General features: G+C 55.9%; 7 protein-coding genes across 7 annotated transcripts; 3 read left to right on the top strand and 4 right to left on the bottom strand.

Moving 5' to 3' along the window:
* Positions 1 to 326: 326 nt before the first annotated feature.
* POSPLADRAFT_1150332 (hypothetical protein) lies at positions 327 to 1,351 on the bottom strand (the record flags this gene model as incomplete). The annotated part of the gene is made up of 8 exons (XM_024486405.1): positions 327 to 359; positions 407 to 475; positions 530 to 609; positions 666 to 785; positions 835 to 896; positions 959 to 1,068; positions 1,122 to 1,193; positions 1,256 to 1,351. 8 exons carry the CDS (start codon positions 1,349 to 1,351, stop codon positions 327 to 329), a joined length of 642 nt encoding a protein of 213 aa, XP_024336068.1.
* Positions 1,352 to 1,646: 295 nt separating this feature from the next.
* On the bottom strand, positions 1,647 to 3,497 carry POSPLADRAFT_1075518 (hypothetical protein). The gene is made up of 3 exons (XM_024482828.1): positions 3,235 to 3,497; positions 2,766 to 3,178; positions 1,647 to 2,704 (listed from the first exon to the last, which is right to left on the bottom strand). The coding sequence occupies exons 1-3, from the start codon at positions 3,445 to 3,447 to the stop codon at positions 1,732 to 1,734; spliced, it is 1,599 nt and encodes a 532-aa protein (XP_024336067.1). The 5' UTR covers positions 3,448 to 3,497; the 3' UTR covers positions 1,647 to 1,731.
* A 397-nt stretch (positions 3,498 to 3,894) lies between these two features.
* POSPLADRAFT_1075517 (hypothetical protein) lies at positions 3,895 to 5,690 on the top strand. The gene is made up of 2 exons (XM_024482827.1): positions 3,895 to 5,261; positions 5,313 to 5,690. The coding sequence occupies exons 1-2, from the start codon at positions 3,962 to 3,964 to the stop codon at positions 5,504 to 5,506; spliced, it is 1,494 nt and encodes a 497-aa protein (XP_024336066.1). The 5' UTR covers positions 3,895 to 3,961; the 3' UTR covers positions 5,507 to 5,690.
* A 1,788-nt stretch (positions 5,691 to 7,478) lies between these two features.
* On the top strand, positions 7,479 to 8,290 carry POSPLADRAFT_1040946 (hypothetical protein). Its single transcript, XM_024477828.1, has 2 exons — positions 7,479 to 7,769; positions 7,933 to 8,290. Exons 1-2 carry the CDS (start codon positions 7,496 to 7,498, stop codon positions 7,944 to 7,946), a joined length of 288 nt encoding a protein of 95 aa, XP_024336065.1. The 5' UTR covers positions 7,479 to 7,495; the 3' UTR covers positions 7,947 to 8,290.
* Positions 8,291 to 8,403: 113 nt separating this feature from the next.
* Positions 8,404 to 10,732, bottom strand: POSPLADRAFT_1150355 (hypothetical protein; the record flags this gene model as incomplete). The annotated part of the gene is made up of 17 exons (XM_024486409.1): positions 8,404 to 8,650; positions 8,710 to 8,772; positions 8,825 to 8,867; positions 8,930 to 9,115; positions 9,169 to 9,262; positions 9,315 to 9,446; positions 9,513 to 9,615; positions 9,670 to 9,711; positions 9,764 to 9,796; positions 9,856 to 9,924; positions 9,978 to 10,051; positions 10,099 to 10,126; positions 10,180 to 10,258; positions 10,312 to 10,360; positions 10,418 to 10,497; positions 10,549 to 10,561; positions 10,616 to 10,732. 17 exons carry the CDS (start codon positions 10,730 to 10,732, stop codon positions 8,404 to 8,406), a joined length of 1,452 nt encoding a protein of 483 aa, XP_024336064.1.
* A 1,398-nt stretch (positions 10,733 to 12,130) lies between these two features.
* Positions 12,131 to 14,557, bottom strand: POSPLADRAFT_1075515 (hypothetical protein; the record flags this gene model as incomplete). Its single annotated transcript, XM_024482826.1, has 17 exons — positions 12,131 to 12,459; positions 12,518 to 12,580; positions 12,635 to 12,677; positions 12,739 to 12,924; positions 12,988 to 13,081; positions 13,133 to 13,264; positions 13,333 to 13,435; positions 13,490 to 13,531; positions 13,586 to 13,618; positions 13,672 to 13,740; positions 13,793 to 13,866; positions 13,922 to 13,949; positions 14,003 to 14,081; positions 14,137 to 14,185; positions 14,242 to 14,321; positions 14,375 to 14,387; positions 14,441 to 14,557. The coding sequence occupies 17 exons, from the start codon at positions 14,555 to 14,557 to the stop codon at positions 12,210 to 12,212; spliced, it is 1,455 nt and encodes a 484-aa protein (XP_024336063.1). The 3' UTR covers positions 12,131 to 12,209.
* Positions 14,558 to 15,063: 506 nt separating this feature from the next.
* POSPLADRAFT_1040944 (hypothetical protein) lies at positions 15,064 to 15,837 on the top strand. Its single transcript, XM_024477827.1, is given in 4 exon segments — positions 15,064 to 15,114; positions 15,182 to 15,320; positions 15,333 to 15,584; positions 15,657 to 15,837. The coding sequence occupies 2 exon segments, from the start codon at positions 15,534 to 15,536 to the stop codon at positions 15,819 to 15,821; spliced, it is 216 nt and encodes a 71-aa protein (XP_024336062.1). The 5' UTR covers positions 15,064 to 15,114; positions 15,182 to 15,320; positions 15,333 to 15,533; the 3' UTR covers positions 15,822 to 15,837.
* Positions 15,838 to 16,708: the final 871 nt, after the last annotated feature.

Here is a 16,708-nt window from a genome sequence, read left to right as displayed (position 1 = left end):
TGAATATGCCCACTAGACAGATCGCTCGGGAGAGGGCGGCTATCTGGTGCGCGAATTGGAGGGTTCCGCAGTGAGTGCTGGGGGTTTTCAGCAGAGGCCCATAGATCTTTTGAGCCTAGCAGGGGCAGACCATCTACTCACGGGAGCAATCAAGCACGTAGCCTAGAACGGCAGCGACTTCACCGCATTTGGCAAGATGAGAGGATGAATGAGAGGCATGACGTCACAAATCTCATACAAATCACTACCACACGATCCAACCATGGGGAACGGCATCGTACAACTAGATCGTTTACTTGGTACTACATCTGCGGTACCTACTCGCTTCACTCTCTCAATGTGTTGTACAGACGATCGCCCTATTCAACACTCAGCAGAGGTCCTTCAGCAAAAGCCTTTCACTTACAGTATCACCCAATCCAGGCGATATGATACCTTTGCTCGTGAGCTCAGCATCAACGGCAGACACCCAGATCTAGAAATGTCGGTTAGTGTGACAGCACTATCGGGCATGTTGTGAGTGACATACCTCAAGGTTCGGGAACTCTGCATGTACACGATCCAGGCCGGTCTTGGACGCCAAGACACACAGGAGCTTAATCTTATGGACTACGCGGCGTATAGTGAGCAACTCTGGTCACGCAGGAATCAAGTGACAGCCATACCTGGCATTCCCCAGTCGAGCAGCATCTGCAATGCAGCGCATGCTGTGCCACCCGTCGCAATGAGCGGGTCAAGGAGGAAGACAGTGTCTACTGGCACGATCGACGGCAGCTTGGAATAATCTAGTCTGGCATCAGCTCAAGTACGTAGGGCAGCTAAGCACTCACGGACATTCGACAGGCTGCAGTGTTACCTTCTCCCTGAATATTCCCAGATGGTACACCTGCGCTGCGCTGATAACAGGAAGGTGACTCGGTCGATAGCTCTGGTATGCACACCGCTGAGATGCACGTACGGAAACAAGTTAAGCAGCGCGTCGGTCATGCCCAGCCCTGCTCGCAGGATAGGCGTCAGTCCAATCCGCGGCTTGATCGTCGTCCCCGTAAAGGTGCCTATAGGCGTTTGCTAGACATACTGACGGTCAGCGCGATGCATGAAATCAGTGGCATGGTGCTCACGCCAGTAAACTGCTCCTCCTCCAGATCACGACTGGCCTCGATGCCCAGCATCATGCTAATATCATGAATGCCCTATCGGTCCGACGAATGACTCGCATACGATGCACAAGCATCAGATCGGGCGCAAGGCGCACCTCACGGAACTCCTTCGCGCTCGTGGACGTCTGTCGCAGGTGGGACATCCGCGCATTGACGAGCGGGTGGTGCAGGACGTGGATCTTGTCGGACATGGTTGTATGTGTTGAAGCCTGCGTGTCGCCTGCTGCTGTACCCGGCGTCGCTGGCAAGTCGAGATAGGGTAAAGTCACCTCGCGGTCAGGCGTATCGGTCGCGGCCGCGAGTGATCGAGGAACGCGATCACTTGATCATATTGACAAAGTCAATCATGGACCCATGCCGCACCTGGATGCCCCGGGTTCAACGTTCAGACCTAAGGTGCAGTGGCCAACGCCCCTGCCGATAACCTTATAGTCTGGATAAGAAGGCCAGACATGTACAGAGTGTCCAAAGAGCACTAGCATCAAAGAAATCCAAATGTGTACAAATGGTAATCCGAACCTCCAAGTATCATACACTGAACGACATAAAAAGCCAATCAGGACCGCCCGCCCTACAGGTCGTCTGCCCAATCCGTCGTCTGTACCCTCTGCACATACCCTTGGACCCATACTGGCCGCCGCTGATGTGCCTCGAGGGCCCTTGCGCGGCTCTCGTCTTCGGCCCGCTGCCTGCTCTCGCCCTCACTGCCGGGTTCCACATTCTGCTGCGACGCCGATGCGATGATGTTCGCTTCCGTCCGCAGGCGGCCCTCGCGCCTGCGCAGAGCCGCGCGACGGTGGTCCCACACCGCAGGATACAACGTCAGGAGCAGTAAACCCACGAATGTCTGCACCTTATGGCTGATGCTCGGTGGGCGCGTAGGTATGTGACTGTCGAGGACCATGTTTTCCCCTCTGAGATTCAGATTAGACAAGCTTGTGAGGAAGGCTTGCAGCTGACTACGGTTCGCATTGGCGGTTCCTGCGCCCCGCGCTTGACGTCCCTGGCCACCAGCAGCCTGTCCGTTCCCCGCCTGAGCGCCCCCGCCTTGGCCGTTGACATTCGCCCGCTGTCGATCCCGTGGCCTCCCGAACACAGCGCGAATCGCACCCCATGCCTCATAGAGTATCCATGCGCTGAGGAGAAATGCAAACAGTGGCCGCTTGGATGGCGAGAAGAAGTACATGATCAGAATGGTGCGGAAGACGAGCATGATCAATGGAATAATGAGTGCCCGCACGGGGATCGCGCGAATTTCAACGGGCGGGGGAGCAGCACCCGGTAGGTTGTTCGGATCGTTCGCGTTGAGCACCTGGCCAGGGACTAGTCGGATTGGGGGAAGGCCGAGCTGCTGAAGGTGCTCATTCACGTTCGTTGGTGGGGTCATCGGATACGAGACGTTGTAAGCCGTAGGCATGGGATAGTAGGGAACAGGAGGCGGCGCAGCGAGTATCGGGAATGTGACCGATAGCACTTTCAAGGCATGCAGTTGCGCGGGTGTGGGGGTAGCATTGGGAGTAGTGAGCGAGAGATATGGTTGTCCACTGGACAGAGTTGCCAATCGTTTAGCCCACGAACATTCGCTGTAGACGAGACAGTACTCACTCCATAACCACACGCTCGTACTTCACGCCCTCTCCAGCAGCCCCGTTCGTAGGATACTCCTCATCTAGGATGCTTGGCCAGGACCAACCATGGCTTCGCAGCGTGTTGATCGCCACTGATCGGCGGTGCTCATTATCAGCCGGCACCGTTGGGGCAGACCCAGAGTTTCCACTCATAAGGATATGCAGAGCTCGTTGGTGTTTCTCACCCACATGGCGCAGAGGAGAGGTCTCGGGCGGAGATAATGGGGCCTGCACACGATATCGTTGGGTGGTCGGAGTCGGCACAGCATGGGCAGACGCTGAAGACTGAGCGCTGGAAGAGGGATTGGATGAAGAGACTGCGGCGGGGGGAGTCGATGTCCATGCCGAGGGATGCACGGCCAAGTGGACAATGCGGGCGTCGTCGGACGACTTGAGATAGTGTCAGAATGGCGCTCGCCCCACCACAGTCAGCACTGCGCGCGCACCTTCCAGATATCCGCTATCGTCTTGTCGTTCTCCAGAAAGCGACCCTTGTACACCAGCCGCTGACCGTCCGGACGCGGACCTCCGGGGCAGAGCTTCTCTATCTCGCGCTTGACATCATGGATGGTGGCCGAGGAGTCGAGCCGTACAGTGAAGGAATGTGAGTAGGCAGGCAGCTCGATGCGAAGCTCAACGAGAGGGTCGACTGTGGACATGGCGCGAGACGGAAACGGCAGGGAAGGAGGGGGAGAGTGTCTGAATAGACTGGACGGTCGTTGTTCCCGATGTGCAGGTCGGTCGCTGTGTACGTGGAAGTCTCCGGACGCGTGACGTCACGGCACTATCCGGCTCGCGGGACCGGCTGGTGACTGCGTGACGCGGAATGACCCCAGTGCCTGTGACACGTCGCCGACGGAAACGCGATCGTGCAAGGCATACCGGACAATCTCGCTCGCTGCAGACCGTTATGTTCGATGCAAACAGGTCGCCAGGACGAACCCTACCCGAGGGGCGGCGAACGCCCTCTTCGCTCGCTGTTCGCAGTCTCAGCAGAGCTGATTGGGCGCGCGGGCTGTTGTATTTGGAAGCCACGTGGGTCTCGATGATCATTGTCCACACTCTGCACAGGGATTGTACCGCATCTACTCGCCATCCACCTTTATCCCGCCCGAACAAAGCACGCGCGCCCAGCAACGCCTCAAAAGCGGCTCAGGCTCACCCGAGGGCCATATGTCCGACATGTCTACCTTCGAGTCGCTCGTCGCAGACCTCACCCGCGACGCGCAACGCGTACAGCCCAGAGACGCCCTCCAATTCTGCGCCACCTGGTTCCAGTCTCGTCTCGAGGAGCAGCGCACCCGCATGCGCGATGTCCTTGCCCAACGCTCCTCTAACGCTCGCGAGCTGCCTGCCGACCACTATATGGACCGCCCCTTGAGCCCTAACTCTAGCCCGTCCGTTCCCCCTCCCATCTCGCCCTTCTCTACCCCGTTTGCCAGACCGCGTGCCTCGCTGCATAACTCCATGTCGATTCCTAGCCCATTTGGCACGCTCAATGTCCCTGGGAACGCGCTTCTCCCGGATAATCGCGACAGGGCGACGCCGCCGACGTTCAGGGTCGACCCCGACGAGCAGTCACCCTCCTCGCCGCTGAGTTTCCAAAATCCCTTTGCATCATTTGCAAATGGTCCTACAACACCCTCTCCCGTAGACTATCTACATACGCCCGATCCGACGATTCTTGCCCGCCGGCCCTCTGTCAGCGCGGAATCCATAGCCGTCGACAGCGAGATAGACGAGCCTCTGCCTGTGTTCCCCAAAACACCCGATCAAATGCAGCGCATCCGCACATCAATTGCCAATAACTTTATCTTCCGCGACTTGGATGAGGAGCAGGAGAGCGGTGTGCTCGGTGCGATGCGCGAGATACGCGTCGTCAAGGACGAGGTCGTCATCCGCCAAGGCGATGTTGGCGACTTCTTCTACGTCGTTGAGGACGGCTGGCTAAACTGCTTCATTCGCCCCGAGCCTCTGCCTCCGGCTTGGCTGTCCGGCACCGCCGAGACATATGAGAAGTTCTCGCAGCCGGGCTACCACCCGGACTTTGGGAGGCAGGTTGCAGAATGCCGGGAAGGCAGTTCATTCGGGGAGCTTGCGCTCATGTACGGCCATCCGCGTGCGGCGACGGTCTTGGCTATGGAGCCTTCGACTCTGTGGTCACTCGACCGCATCACGTTCCGCACGATCATCCTTAAGGCCGCGCACAGAAGACGCACGATGTACGAGCAGTTCCTGTGCTCCGTCCCTCTCCTCACATCGCTCGAACCGGGTGAGCGCAGCAAGGTTGCCGACGCGCTCGTCAGCCGCGTGCATGGGGACGGCGAGGCAGTGGTGCGGCAAGGAGAACCGGGTGACACGTTCTTTTTCGTCGAGGAAGGCGAGGCGGTGGTGACGAAGACGACGAAGACAGCCGACGGCGAGAAGAGAGAAACCGAGGTCGGGCACCTCACCAAAGGCGATTACTTCGGAGGTTTGTCCGTTGGCCCGTGTATCATGACGCGAACTAATAGCAACTGCGCAGAGTTATCGCTGTTGAGATTGGAGCCCCGCGCGGCCACCGTCAGCGCTGTCGTTCGGACGGAACCCGCACAGCCGAAGCTTAAGGTGGCGGCACTGGACGCAAATGCGTTCACCCGGCTATTGGGGCCACTGCGGGAGATCATGGAGCGCAATGCGGGGCAGACGTATGGCCCTGCCTCGCGACTGTCCCGGTGAATTGTCGGTTGTCTGTATACGGGGTCCGTTCGAGTTCTTGCTGTAATTGCTGTCGTGTATCGTATTTTGTCCATTTCTTGGGATGGAAGTGTAGCCTATTGTAACCACGTGACGCGATTGTGCAGCATTGTCGAGGGAGAGATTCCTGAAAAGGGAAATGTCATGGCGATGTGGCTCCTCCGCTAAATAGGGCCGAGGAAACGCACGCAACAGATATGTTTCGATGCCAACGGGGCACGGGAATCAGTCGTGGTTGAAAATAAATGGCCATCGATTGCCACGCCCGCGGACTGGCTGCTGCATATTTCTCCACACTGCCCGAGTGTCGTCAATGGAGCGGCGTCTGCAATAGCTGCTATTATCCCCCCTGCTTTTGTCCTCGCTTCCCTTCCTTCGTGGCCTGCACTATACCTACCGACCCGGCCATTCTCGCGGGCACTCCGACCTTGACCACTACCTTCCTCCCTAGGTCTCTGGAAGACCAGGACGCCCAGACTATACCACCTCGAGCTCGAGCCCGCCCCCACACTCGTTTTCCCGTCCTGCTTATCCCAAACCTGGGTCCCACACCATCTGCACGTCACGATGAGCGTATTCAACTACAGACACGACACTGAGTTCTCTGAGCGGGGCCTTCTTGGCGGTGGTGAGTCCCCTACCGACCTTCGCCGCGCTCGCGCGCCTTACTAACGCGCCGATCACCCCTAGTCGCGAACGGGATCCTGTGAGCACTCATCTTCGCCAAATGTACGCGAATCGAATTTGCTCGCTGACATGTCCTTTGCAGCGGCGGAGGCGATGCCACAGCCACCGATAACAATCCACTCGGCGGCTTGCCCACCCTCAGCTTACCGCCGCTCCCGTCGATCAGCCTGCCTGGCTTGGGTGGCCAGTCGACATCATCGTCAAGTTCAACGATCACGCTGACCAGTTCGTCCGCCGCCACCTCCTCCGCGGCGACCACTTCGCAGTGAGTGCGTTTATCTTTGTTTGCATCTGATTTTGATGTCGTCGTGCGCTAGACCCTCGTCCACTGCGCAGTCGACGTCCTCCTCGGCTGCTTCCACGACGACTTCCTCATCTTCATTGGTGTCATCTACGTCTACTTCCCTTACGTCAACGTCGCCCACCAGTTCCGCCACCCAGACGTCTTCTTCAACCACCCCGGCCACTGGGGCGTCGACCGGCGGTCTGTCGCGAACTGCGACCACCACGACGGCCACTTCATCTTCCTCGGCGTCCGTATCTGCGGCAGCGCTTCCCGCAACCGCTCCTAAGGGTTTCTTGGAGAATAAAGGCCTTTCTGTCGGTGTCATCACGGCCGCGTCTCTTGTGGGCCTTGTGCTGTTTATTGCACTTGCGACATGGGCGATCCGCAGGCGCCGCCGGAGCAAGCTACATGACGAGGCAGTAGATTTCACTCCGTTCCCGTCGTCGGATGAGCTGCTCAGCAGTGGCCACGATGTCGAGAAGGCCAACGATAAGGGAAACGGCATCCCTGGCTCGGGGAGGCGCGCCTCGGGCGGCAGCGCCAGCGGCGAGAACGGCCAAAGTGGCCCCTCTACCTACGGCTCGTCTAGCGGTCACGCTGCCTCTTCAACTGGTCCGTCTCGCGAAATGTACGAGCGGACGGGCTACCCTGCGCTGCCCGTATTTGTGCCTGCGCCTCCATTGATGTCCACGTCGCAAACGGCTTACTCCGCGCAGTCGTACACGGCCCCAAACCAGGCGTACAACGATGGCGGCCCTTATCCATACTACAACCGCAGCGCTTACCAGGCGAACGCCCCGCTGCTCCCGCGTGCCAACAACTACGAAGACTCGTACCAACCGCGAGGGCTGGCCCCCCGTCCTTCGCAGCGCAAGCCCATCCCGCCGCTCCTCCCTCTCGACATTAGCGCGACCCGCTCCGATATCAGCCCGCCCGCATACCCCGGCACGACTGCTGCGCCGAGCCCCATATCCGCCATCTCCCTGAACGTGGACCCCATGCAGCCCGCGAGCGCGGTGAACCCTGCGAACCCACGTCTGAGCCCAATCGACCAGGGCGCCGCCCAGTCTAAGCGTTCGTCGCTGCTGAACTCGCCTGCGCGCCTCGCGTATTCGTCGGACGGGGGCTCACCGAGCGCAGTGAGATCGCACTCGCAGCGGTTGGAACCGATTGCTCAGCAGCCTCCCTTTATGGAATCGCTGCCCGACCAGTTTGGTGCGGTCGAGCCCCCGCCGAAGGACGAAAAGGCCGCGATACGCCAGCTGACGGTTAGTGCATCCCCTCTATGTTGCAAAGGTGCAGTGTTTTGATGACAGTCACCCCCAATTTCTCAGGTTCGGAACGAGTGAGCGGCCACTGGCGCCAGCTGTCCACACTCGAGCTATACCGACTTCTGCTTCGCCCTGTACGATCCGTGCTTTACGCTTTCCCCTAGTCACCTGCGACTAGGCCTCTTTGCATTCTTGCGCCTCGCAATTGTCTGTTCCGATGTTCCACGCTGTGTATACCGTTCTCGATCTGGATACTTACATTACGCTACCCGCACCCGCATTGCGGGACACTCGGGGACGGGAGACTTAGTGGTGTCTGTCTGGAGAATTTTGATGTTAACATTATAATTGCGATGTTACACACTGTATCACTAGTGCCTTTCCTCGCTCGTTATCTCGCTCTGCGTAGCTCCTAATCACTGACTCGTTAATGAAGTTGACTTCAGTTTGCGCTGGAAAACAGTGATTATATGGCTCAGATCATGTAGTAGTTGGTAGCCTTCGCAGTTCGTTGCTTTGCAGCATTTCAGTTGTTGGACGCAAATCGCTGATCCAGTTGTCTCGCTGCTTGGAATGTCAGGTAGTTCGTCGAGGTAACGTCTACATTTAGCACATCTAAAGGAAACACATTTTTCCTACTCGGCCACAATTTTCTCATCTAGATCCTTCTCACTGATCTTCTCGTCTATAGCTCTGTCGTTTTCCTCGAGCACAGGATGAGACATCTTTTCTCTCCGCTCCATGTACCACACAAAAAATGTCACCATCAATGTGGCCACACCGGTGCCAATCATCGCCCACATTCCCTTGCGGAACTTGGGTGCATCAGTCGCGGGATAAAAAATGAGTGGCCACCAGGCGTTTATAACATTGTTCCACATGCTGCGTTACAGTCATTGGGTCAGCAGTGATAGCAGCGCAGATGGGAGAGAAAACCTCACTTCATCGAAGCGAGTACGATCGCTCGCTCTTGATCATCGTCTGCGCAAATCTGATTTGCCCAACTGAGGAGAGGGCGGTCAGGGGCAGCAGGAGCAGTCCTAAATTAAGACTTACGCAAACGTGGTCGCTTGTCCAGAGTAGCTTGCGCCTGCCAGGTCTTTTCTCATGAATGCCAGTCAAAATCAACAGCACCTAAAGCAAAACACCAAGAAGGCTTACAGTATGCAAAGAACTTCAGCCCTATCGGGCTGCTCCACACGACGATGCAGATGCTCGCAACAATCACGGCTGTGACCATCCATACAAGCACAGGCCACCGCGCCCGCGATCGTGTCGAATCCGTCCATGTTGCACAGACAAGGGTCGAGACAATCCCGACAGCAGTGACACCCGAAGGATAGTAATCTATAGCCCTTTCGCTGTTAGTTGGGACTTACTTTGCAAGTAACAGAACATACCAATTTCTTCTACTGTATAGCCACCAATAGCCTTGAGCCACAGCCCCATTAGATTATTCGACCCAAAGCTTTCGCATTCTCCTGAAATGGCGAACTGTGTACCGTTATTTAGTAACCGTTCGACGGTGACACAGTGGTCAACGCACGAGAAGGCTACAGCCATACCACCTCCATCGCCCAAGCACTCTTCGCACCAAGTCCCAGCTGAGCCGGCCGTGCATACCTTCAGCACTCGACCTTTTATCTTTTTGCACGCGCGCGGTAGCGAGTCGTCGTTCCTATATGATGTCGATGGGTAAGTATCATGAATTGCCACCTCCATTGTCATCTCTGAAATTACTAACCTCTTCCGACAAGTAGAATGCATTCGTGGTAGAAGGCACGTTGGGGAAGACAAGAAAGCCGTACAGTGCGATCGGAAGCGTGATCACACCGTCGATGATAAACCTGGAGATGGGTGGAGTCAATAGCTTGGACGGAGTCAATCGCGATAGAACTCACAGCCAGCGCCAGCCGCTACGACCCGAAACTCCACCAAGGTGTCTGCAATGCCTGGATGAACATCCGGTACCGCGTAATAAGATAAATGTCCTACTGATACACGGCAGCCTGGAGCACGCCGGAAAACCTAGACGCGGTCCCTGCATCAGTACAGAAAGGTGATTGGTAAGCGAGACGAAGACCTACAATGTGCCAATCAAACCCGAGCTGGTGAAGATTCCAGATCTTTTCCCAAGTTCTCCAGTCTTATACCACCTACAGTCTCCAAGGTCAGCTATAAAAAAATTGTAGACAGAACGCCTACGTACGAGCCAAGGACGTAGTGCGTTCCTACGAAGGTGGATGCCTCCGTGACGCCTTGGAAGAACCTGATAGCGTACAACTACGATTTTAAAACGCATGACCTCAGATTTGCGAGGCTATACACACCTGCTCTACATTCTTTACTGCGCTCGAACTACATTCCTAATTAGAATATTTAGACTGACAAGAGAAAGAGAGGCGCATTACCAGAATGTCAGTACGCCCCAAACAATCTGCATCGAAGGGAACCATATCCTAGGCGGTACAACTTGAAGCATTAGATTATCTGCAGAAACCAGAGATCAGGCACCGCTCTGAATGAGCAACGAGGGGGCGTACTCGGAATCATCCCAACGATGTATCCACACGTAAAGATCGTATTGATTTTCTGTCACACGACGGTTCAAACGTCAGAAGACAGGATAGTATGAGAAAAATTACTAACATTGTACTCTGTCCCATACATGTGCAGCTCTTCTTTCATCCCGGAAACGTATGCATTGGATACATTGCTTCTATCCAGATCTAAGGACAGCGCGTTCGTGCGGCCGATAATCATTCATGCGCAGTGCTTACAGTTCGTGAAGTACTGCATAGAATATTCAAATCACGGGCCATGCGAATAGTCAGCGCGGACGCCCACCATTAGGCAACAATACGACAGAATGAACCAGTCGATCTTGAAAAGCAAGATCTGCTCCGCCTTCGTCTCGGGGACATCTCCCCACACGAACTTGCGCACCGCGCGCCAAGTGAGCATTGCGAATCTGTGATCGGCGCAGCCCGTCGGACTCGGAGTTGCCGAAAGTCCTCTTTGTTTGAGCCAACTAAGGCTATTAGGTAAAAGGGGAGAGGAATGGCGGCCAAGAAACGCGATATGTAGCCAGCCACTTATATAGCCCAGGCATGAGATAGCGAACTTTATCACCGCAGGGAGCAAGCAGATCAGAATCGCACCACCAAATTCTCCTGGCCCCCGGCACCGAGGATGGAATGTGGGGTAGAAATCACGTGCCTGAACCTAACCTCAAGCTATGGTTATACCGCGACATTCCTCAATAGTCTGACAATTGTTGTACACAAAGCGTTGGACGACGGCCAGAGTTTGAATCTACTGGTTTTATCGAAACAGGTCAGATGGGGAGGTAAATAGAGTTAACGCTTGTGTTTCACTACCCCGGCGAACGCGTCATTGAAAATTGGCCGGGCCACTAGACGACGAGTTGCACCATCGGCGGACATGTTCAAAGCCGTGCCAACGAACGATACCGTGTTCTAGAGGCCCAACACAACGGCGCGTAGCTACTCTGGTCGGCCGACCGCTCAATGCAGAGCGCCGGCATCGTACACCTGCAGAAGCCGAGTCAGCCCCAGACTACAGCAATCGTACCATAGATAAAATTCATTTGCGCCCCCAAAGCAGAGGCAGATCAACTCAGACCGGGACTCCATCTCCCCCTGGAGGCAAGCACTGACCAGCTATAACAAATCTCACTTACTTTTCCTACTGGACTTGTTTATGAACTAAGAACACGGACCACAAAGGTACGTGCGGGTCGCGTTATGCAGGAAGCAGGCACACGGACACGTAATCCCGCGTGCGCGTGTATATGCAAGATCATGCAAGACGCCAGGCGCCGCACGCGGCTCCGATATCGCGAGCCTACACGAATTTTGTTCGCCTGAGTCAGCAATGACATTACCAGCTAGGCAGATTACACACCACAAACCCCATCTGGCATGGCTGAGATATATGAAATTGTATATATACTGTACGGTGACGACATATCTTGGCCTGGCGGCGGCATCGCTTCACAACTCGCCGAAGGACACTAGCATTCCTGAAGGGAATAATGCGCGGCAAGTGATCCAGCGAACATATCAGGTCGTTCAATACGGCAAAATGTCCTGCGGATCACAATAAAGGATAAAGGCACTCCAAATCACGTCCGCAGAAAGCATGCTTATCGTGTAGGACAACGCTGGCTTGCCTTCTGTCCCGTATTTGTGATGCCCGGAGAACGCATACACCTACCGTGAACCAGAGGTATCACCCGCGGTGCTGGGAGAGGAAACCAGAACGAGGATGCTAGCCAGTCAAGTCGCTCAGGTGCACATCTAGGAGAGCGGAGAAGACGGGCAAACACCGCGCAGAACAACAGGGTGAAGATGCAGAGGGGGGATCGCTGAACGATGACCCCTGCTGACTGTGCCATGCACTGTGTACAATAATCATTTTACGTCGCACTCACTGTTTCTACATCCACATCCTTCTCGCTGATCTTCACATCTCCATCTCCATCGTCTTCCTCGAGCACGAGCCTAGACCTCTTCTCCCTCTGCTCCATGTACCACACGAAGAAAGTCACCATCAATGTAGCCACACCGGTGCCAATCATCGCCCACATTCCCTTGCGGAACTTGGGCGCATCAGTCGCGGGATAGAAAATGAGCGGCCACCAGGCGTTGACGGCATTGTTCCACATGCTACGTTACAGTCATCGTGTCAGTAGTTCAAGAACACGAATAAGAGAGTAAATCTCACTTCATGGAAGCGAGCACGATGGCTCGCTCTTGATCATCGTCTGCGCAAATCTGATTTGCCCATCTACGAAGGGGCAGTAAGTCAAATGTCGTGGAAGAGTCTTTAGTTGAGACTTGCGTGAACGTCGTCGCCTGTCCGGTGTAACTTGCGCCGGCTAAGTCTTTTTTTCAGGGGTGCCAGTCAAATGAAGGACATTAAAGCGAAGGATTGTGCGAGCTTACAGTACGCAAAGAACTTCAGCCCTGTCGGGCTGCTCCACACCACAATGCAGATGCTGGCAACGATCACAGCAACAGATATCCACACAAGCACAGGCCACCGCGCACGCGACCGTGTCGAATCTGTCCATGTTGCACAGACGAGGGTCGAGACGATGCCGAAAGCGGTGACCCCCGAAGGATAGTAATCTATAGCGAGTCTGCCATCAGATGCGCGCCTTCACACGCACACAACGCAGTCGGTCGACATACCAACTTCTTCTACTGTGTAGCCACCGACAGCCTTGAGCCACAGCCCCATCAGATTGTTCGACCCGAAGCTCTCGCATTCTCCCGAGACAAGAAACTATCAACCATTGTTAGTGCACCCTCACTGGCAGTAAAACGGCCGACGCACGAGAAGGCTGCAGCCATACCACCTCCATCGACCGAGCACCCTTCGCACCAGGTCCCAGCTGAGTTGGCCGTGCGCCCCCTTAGCGTTCAGTTTCTTGTCTGCTTGAATACGCGCGACAGCAAGTCGCCGTTCCTTTTTTCCGGCGCCAATGAGTCAGTATCATGGGTCGCCACTTCATTGTCATCTCAGAATCTACTGACCTCTTCTGATAGGTAGAATGCAGTCGTGGTGGAAGGGACATTGGGGAAGACCAGAAAGCCGTACAGCGCTATCGGGAGCGTGATCACACCGTCGATGATGAACCTTAGAGACACACGAATTAATATCCTGTGTGCAGCCGTTTGCGACGTAACTCACAGCCAGCGCCAGCCGCTGCGCCCCGAAACCCCGTTTAGGTTTCTGCAATGACCCTCCTTGAACGTCGGGCTTCGCGTAGCAAAATAGGTGACCTACTGATACACGGCTGCTTGGAGCACACCCGAAAATCTGATCTTGTTTGTGCATCAAGGGATCACGAGTGAAACAAGACCAAGGCTTACAATGTGCCAATCAGCCCTGAGCTGGTGAATATTCCAGATCTCTTGCCGAGTTCTCCAGTCTTGTACCACCTACGCAGTCCCGTTCATGCACGAGAAGAGAATAGATATAACGTTGACGTACGAGCCCAGGACGTAATGCGTGCCTATAAAGGCAGATGCCTCTGCCACGCCCTGGATGAACCTGATAGCATACAACTATGATTGAAACGCAATTCAGACATGAATCCAGATTATGCGAGTTCATACACACCTGGTTGATGTTCTTCACTGTGCTCGCGCTGCGCCCCCCTTAGCGCACGCACACCCTCAAGCAAGTGGGGATCTACGTTACCAGAACGTCAATACGCCCCATACGATCTGCGTCGAAGGAAACCATATTCTGGGCGATACGACTTGAAGCATCAAATTATCTGCCGGCACAAGAGCCTCAGTTGTCACTGGGACGTGAGCAATGGTGGGACGTACTCGGGATCATCCCAATAATGTACCCGCACGTCCATATGGTGTTGAGTTTCTGTCACACGGCTGTTTGACCGCCGTCCGCGCAGAATGCGATGATATAATACGGACATTATACTGCGTCCCATACATGTGCAACTCTTCCTTCATCCCGGAAACGTATGCGTTGGCCACATTGCTTGTGTCCAGGTCTAAGGACGCATTCGTATGGCTGGCCGAACACTCACGCCAGCGCGGTACTCACAGATCGTAAAGTACTGCGCGTCGATCTCAATCACGAACTGTGCGAACAGTCGGCGCGAACACTTACCATTAGACAGCAATACGACAGGATGAACCAGTCGATCTTCAAGAGCAAGATCTGCTCCGCCCTCGTCTCGGGGACATCTCCCCACACGAACTTGCGCACCGCGCGCCAAGTGAGCATCGTGAATCTGCGATCGGTGCAGGCCGGGGGATTCGGAGTTGCTACCGAGAGCCCTGTACTCAGATTGAATCGCCTGAAGAGGGCAGATGAAGAGGAGAAGGACGGCGGACAAGATGCGCGATAGGCAGCTAGTCACTCAAGTACTCATACTGACAGCGAGCGTTATCACTATCGGCTACAAGGAGGGAGAACGCAAATTGATTGCTGGGTTTGACGCGAACCTGTCGCGCAAGCACGCGTCCCGTGGAGAGGCATGGCACGGGACTGGGAAGATTGCCAGTTTCTCGCCTCCAAATGGGGACAAGTAACACCTTTAGAGGAATCGACAGCTTAGTAAGCGCAGTCGGGCGATTATGAGTGTAGGCACTCCTGTGTGACCACCTTCTTCATGCAGACTGTGCAGCGGGGGCCACAGTGAGGGCTATGAGTTGCACAATATGTGACATGCAGAACACGCTCACCTAATTAGGGAACACGGTCGTCGCCGTGTCTAAGCATGTTTTCACTTTTTTTCGGAGTGAATGCACGTAAGACGTAGACATAGACGCGGATGTGGACGCGGATGCAGACGCGGATGCAGATGCGGACGCAGACGCGGACGCAGAATCGCAGCACTAAGCAGACACAGGACGCCAGTCATACAACGCCGATCGCAGGACGCAAGACGACCGATACAGTGCAGGATGCATGACAGAACGCAAGGGAACGTGCGTGTCCCATAGAGGTACGCACATTCATACTTCCACACGCGTCCAAGCACGCAAGGCGCCAAGTGCCGGACACAGAACAAAAGACGCAGACACGCGATCCTCTAGACGCCTGAGTCAGCGATGGTGTTGCCGGTTGACCAAGTTGCGCGCCTCGAGGCCTCCCCGATAGGGTTGTAATTTACGTATTCTTGGAGTCAGCACCCTGGAGAGCACAAACAAAGGGAGGAGGGAAGGCAAAAGCGCTGCGAACCCCATCCACAGAAAGCATGTCTTATCGCCGAGGTGAGACACGTTGGTTTGCCTTCTATCTTGTGGTCGTGATGACCGGAGGATGCGCAATGGACATGTGCCTAGCACAACCCAGAGCCTGCTTTTCGAGACAGCGCTAGAAGACAGCAGGAGGATCACTACCAGCAGCCCTGAGGGGACCAGGACCAGGACGCTGTCCTGTCAAGCCGGCCGGAAGCACGCGTGGGAGAGCTACAGAAGACGCGGCAAACGCCACCGAAAGTGACAGGGCAAGGATGCACAGACGACAGGCGCGGAGTCGCTGACCACAGCAGAGCTTGCTGCTCTGATTCATTTGATGAACACCAAGCAGCCGTCCGTCAACACATCGGCGCACGATAAGTTGTCGTGCCGCAGCGTTCCGTTGCGGCTTGTTTGACAGATCATCGATCATGACGCCCAGCCTGCAGCATTCGCGCGGCGTGCGAGCAGCACTAGCAGATTGGAAGTCCGTCTCGGACCCGCGCGGATTTGGCAACGGGTTCTCGGTAAGCTGTGCCCCGAGCTGGTCGTGTGGGGTGGGAAGGCGGAACGTGCGAGCAAACCTTGTAGCTTATGTCGCGGACACTAGTACTGTGTGCGCGAGCCCGCCTCCTGCGCCGTACACGCCGTTCTGGCGCTGCGCGATTGCATCCATGTCCAGCCAGACACGATGCTTCCAGTTGGCATGCGCGCGACGATCGCGGGAGAGCCTCGGGGCCGCGCATGTGCAGACATGTGCGTGCGGCAGCGGCGGGTTGCTTCTGTTTCTCTGGGCTGCGTTATTCAGGAGATGATCACGTCAGAACGCGCTGCTGGGTGTGGACCTTGCGAGGCGGTCGCGAATAGGCGCGGCGCGTCGAGACGGGTGTGAGCATGACGCAGGGTGGTATGGGCGCGCACAGGGCCCGGGCGAGGGCGCGATCCCGGCGGCGGGCTAGGAGAGACGAGCGCGGCCTGGTCCGGGGGAACGGGGCGCACACGAGAATGCACGGGCGGTGACCGGTGACAGCGGATAAGGACGCCGACCATCACGAATCTGATGCGGGCGTGATGAGCGTTTGTTTTTCGACCGTCTTGTTCGACCGTCGAGTCAGGAGGGCAGCGGCCGAGCAGCCGGGAGTACTCGTACTGGAAGCCGGGTGCTCATAGGACGTGGACCAGAACGACCCAG

Source organism: Postia placenta, assembly GCF_002117355.1.
Source record: "Postia placenta MAD-698-R-SB12 unplaced genomic scaffold POSPLAscaffold_12, whole genome shotgun sequence".
In the NCBI taxonomy this organism is placed as follows: domain Eukaryota; kingdom Fungi; phylum Basidiomycota; class Agaricomycetes; order Polyporales; family Adustoporiaceae; genus Rhodonia; species Rhodonia placenta.
This window is presented reverse-complemented; position numbering and strand designations above follow the sequence as displayed.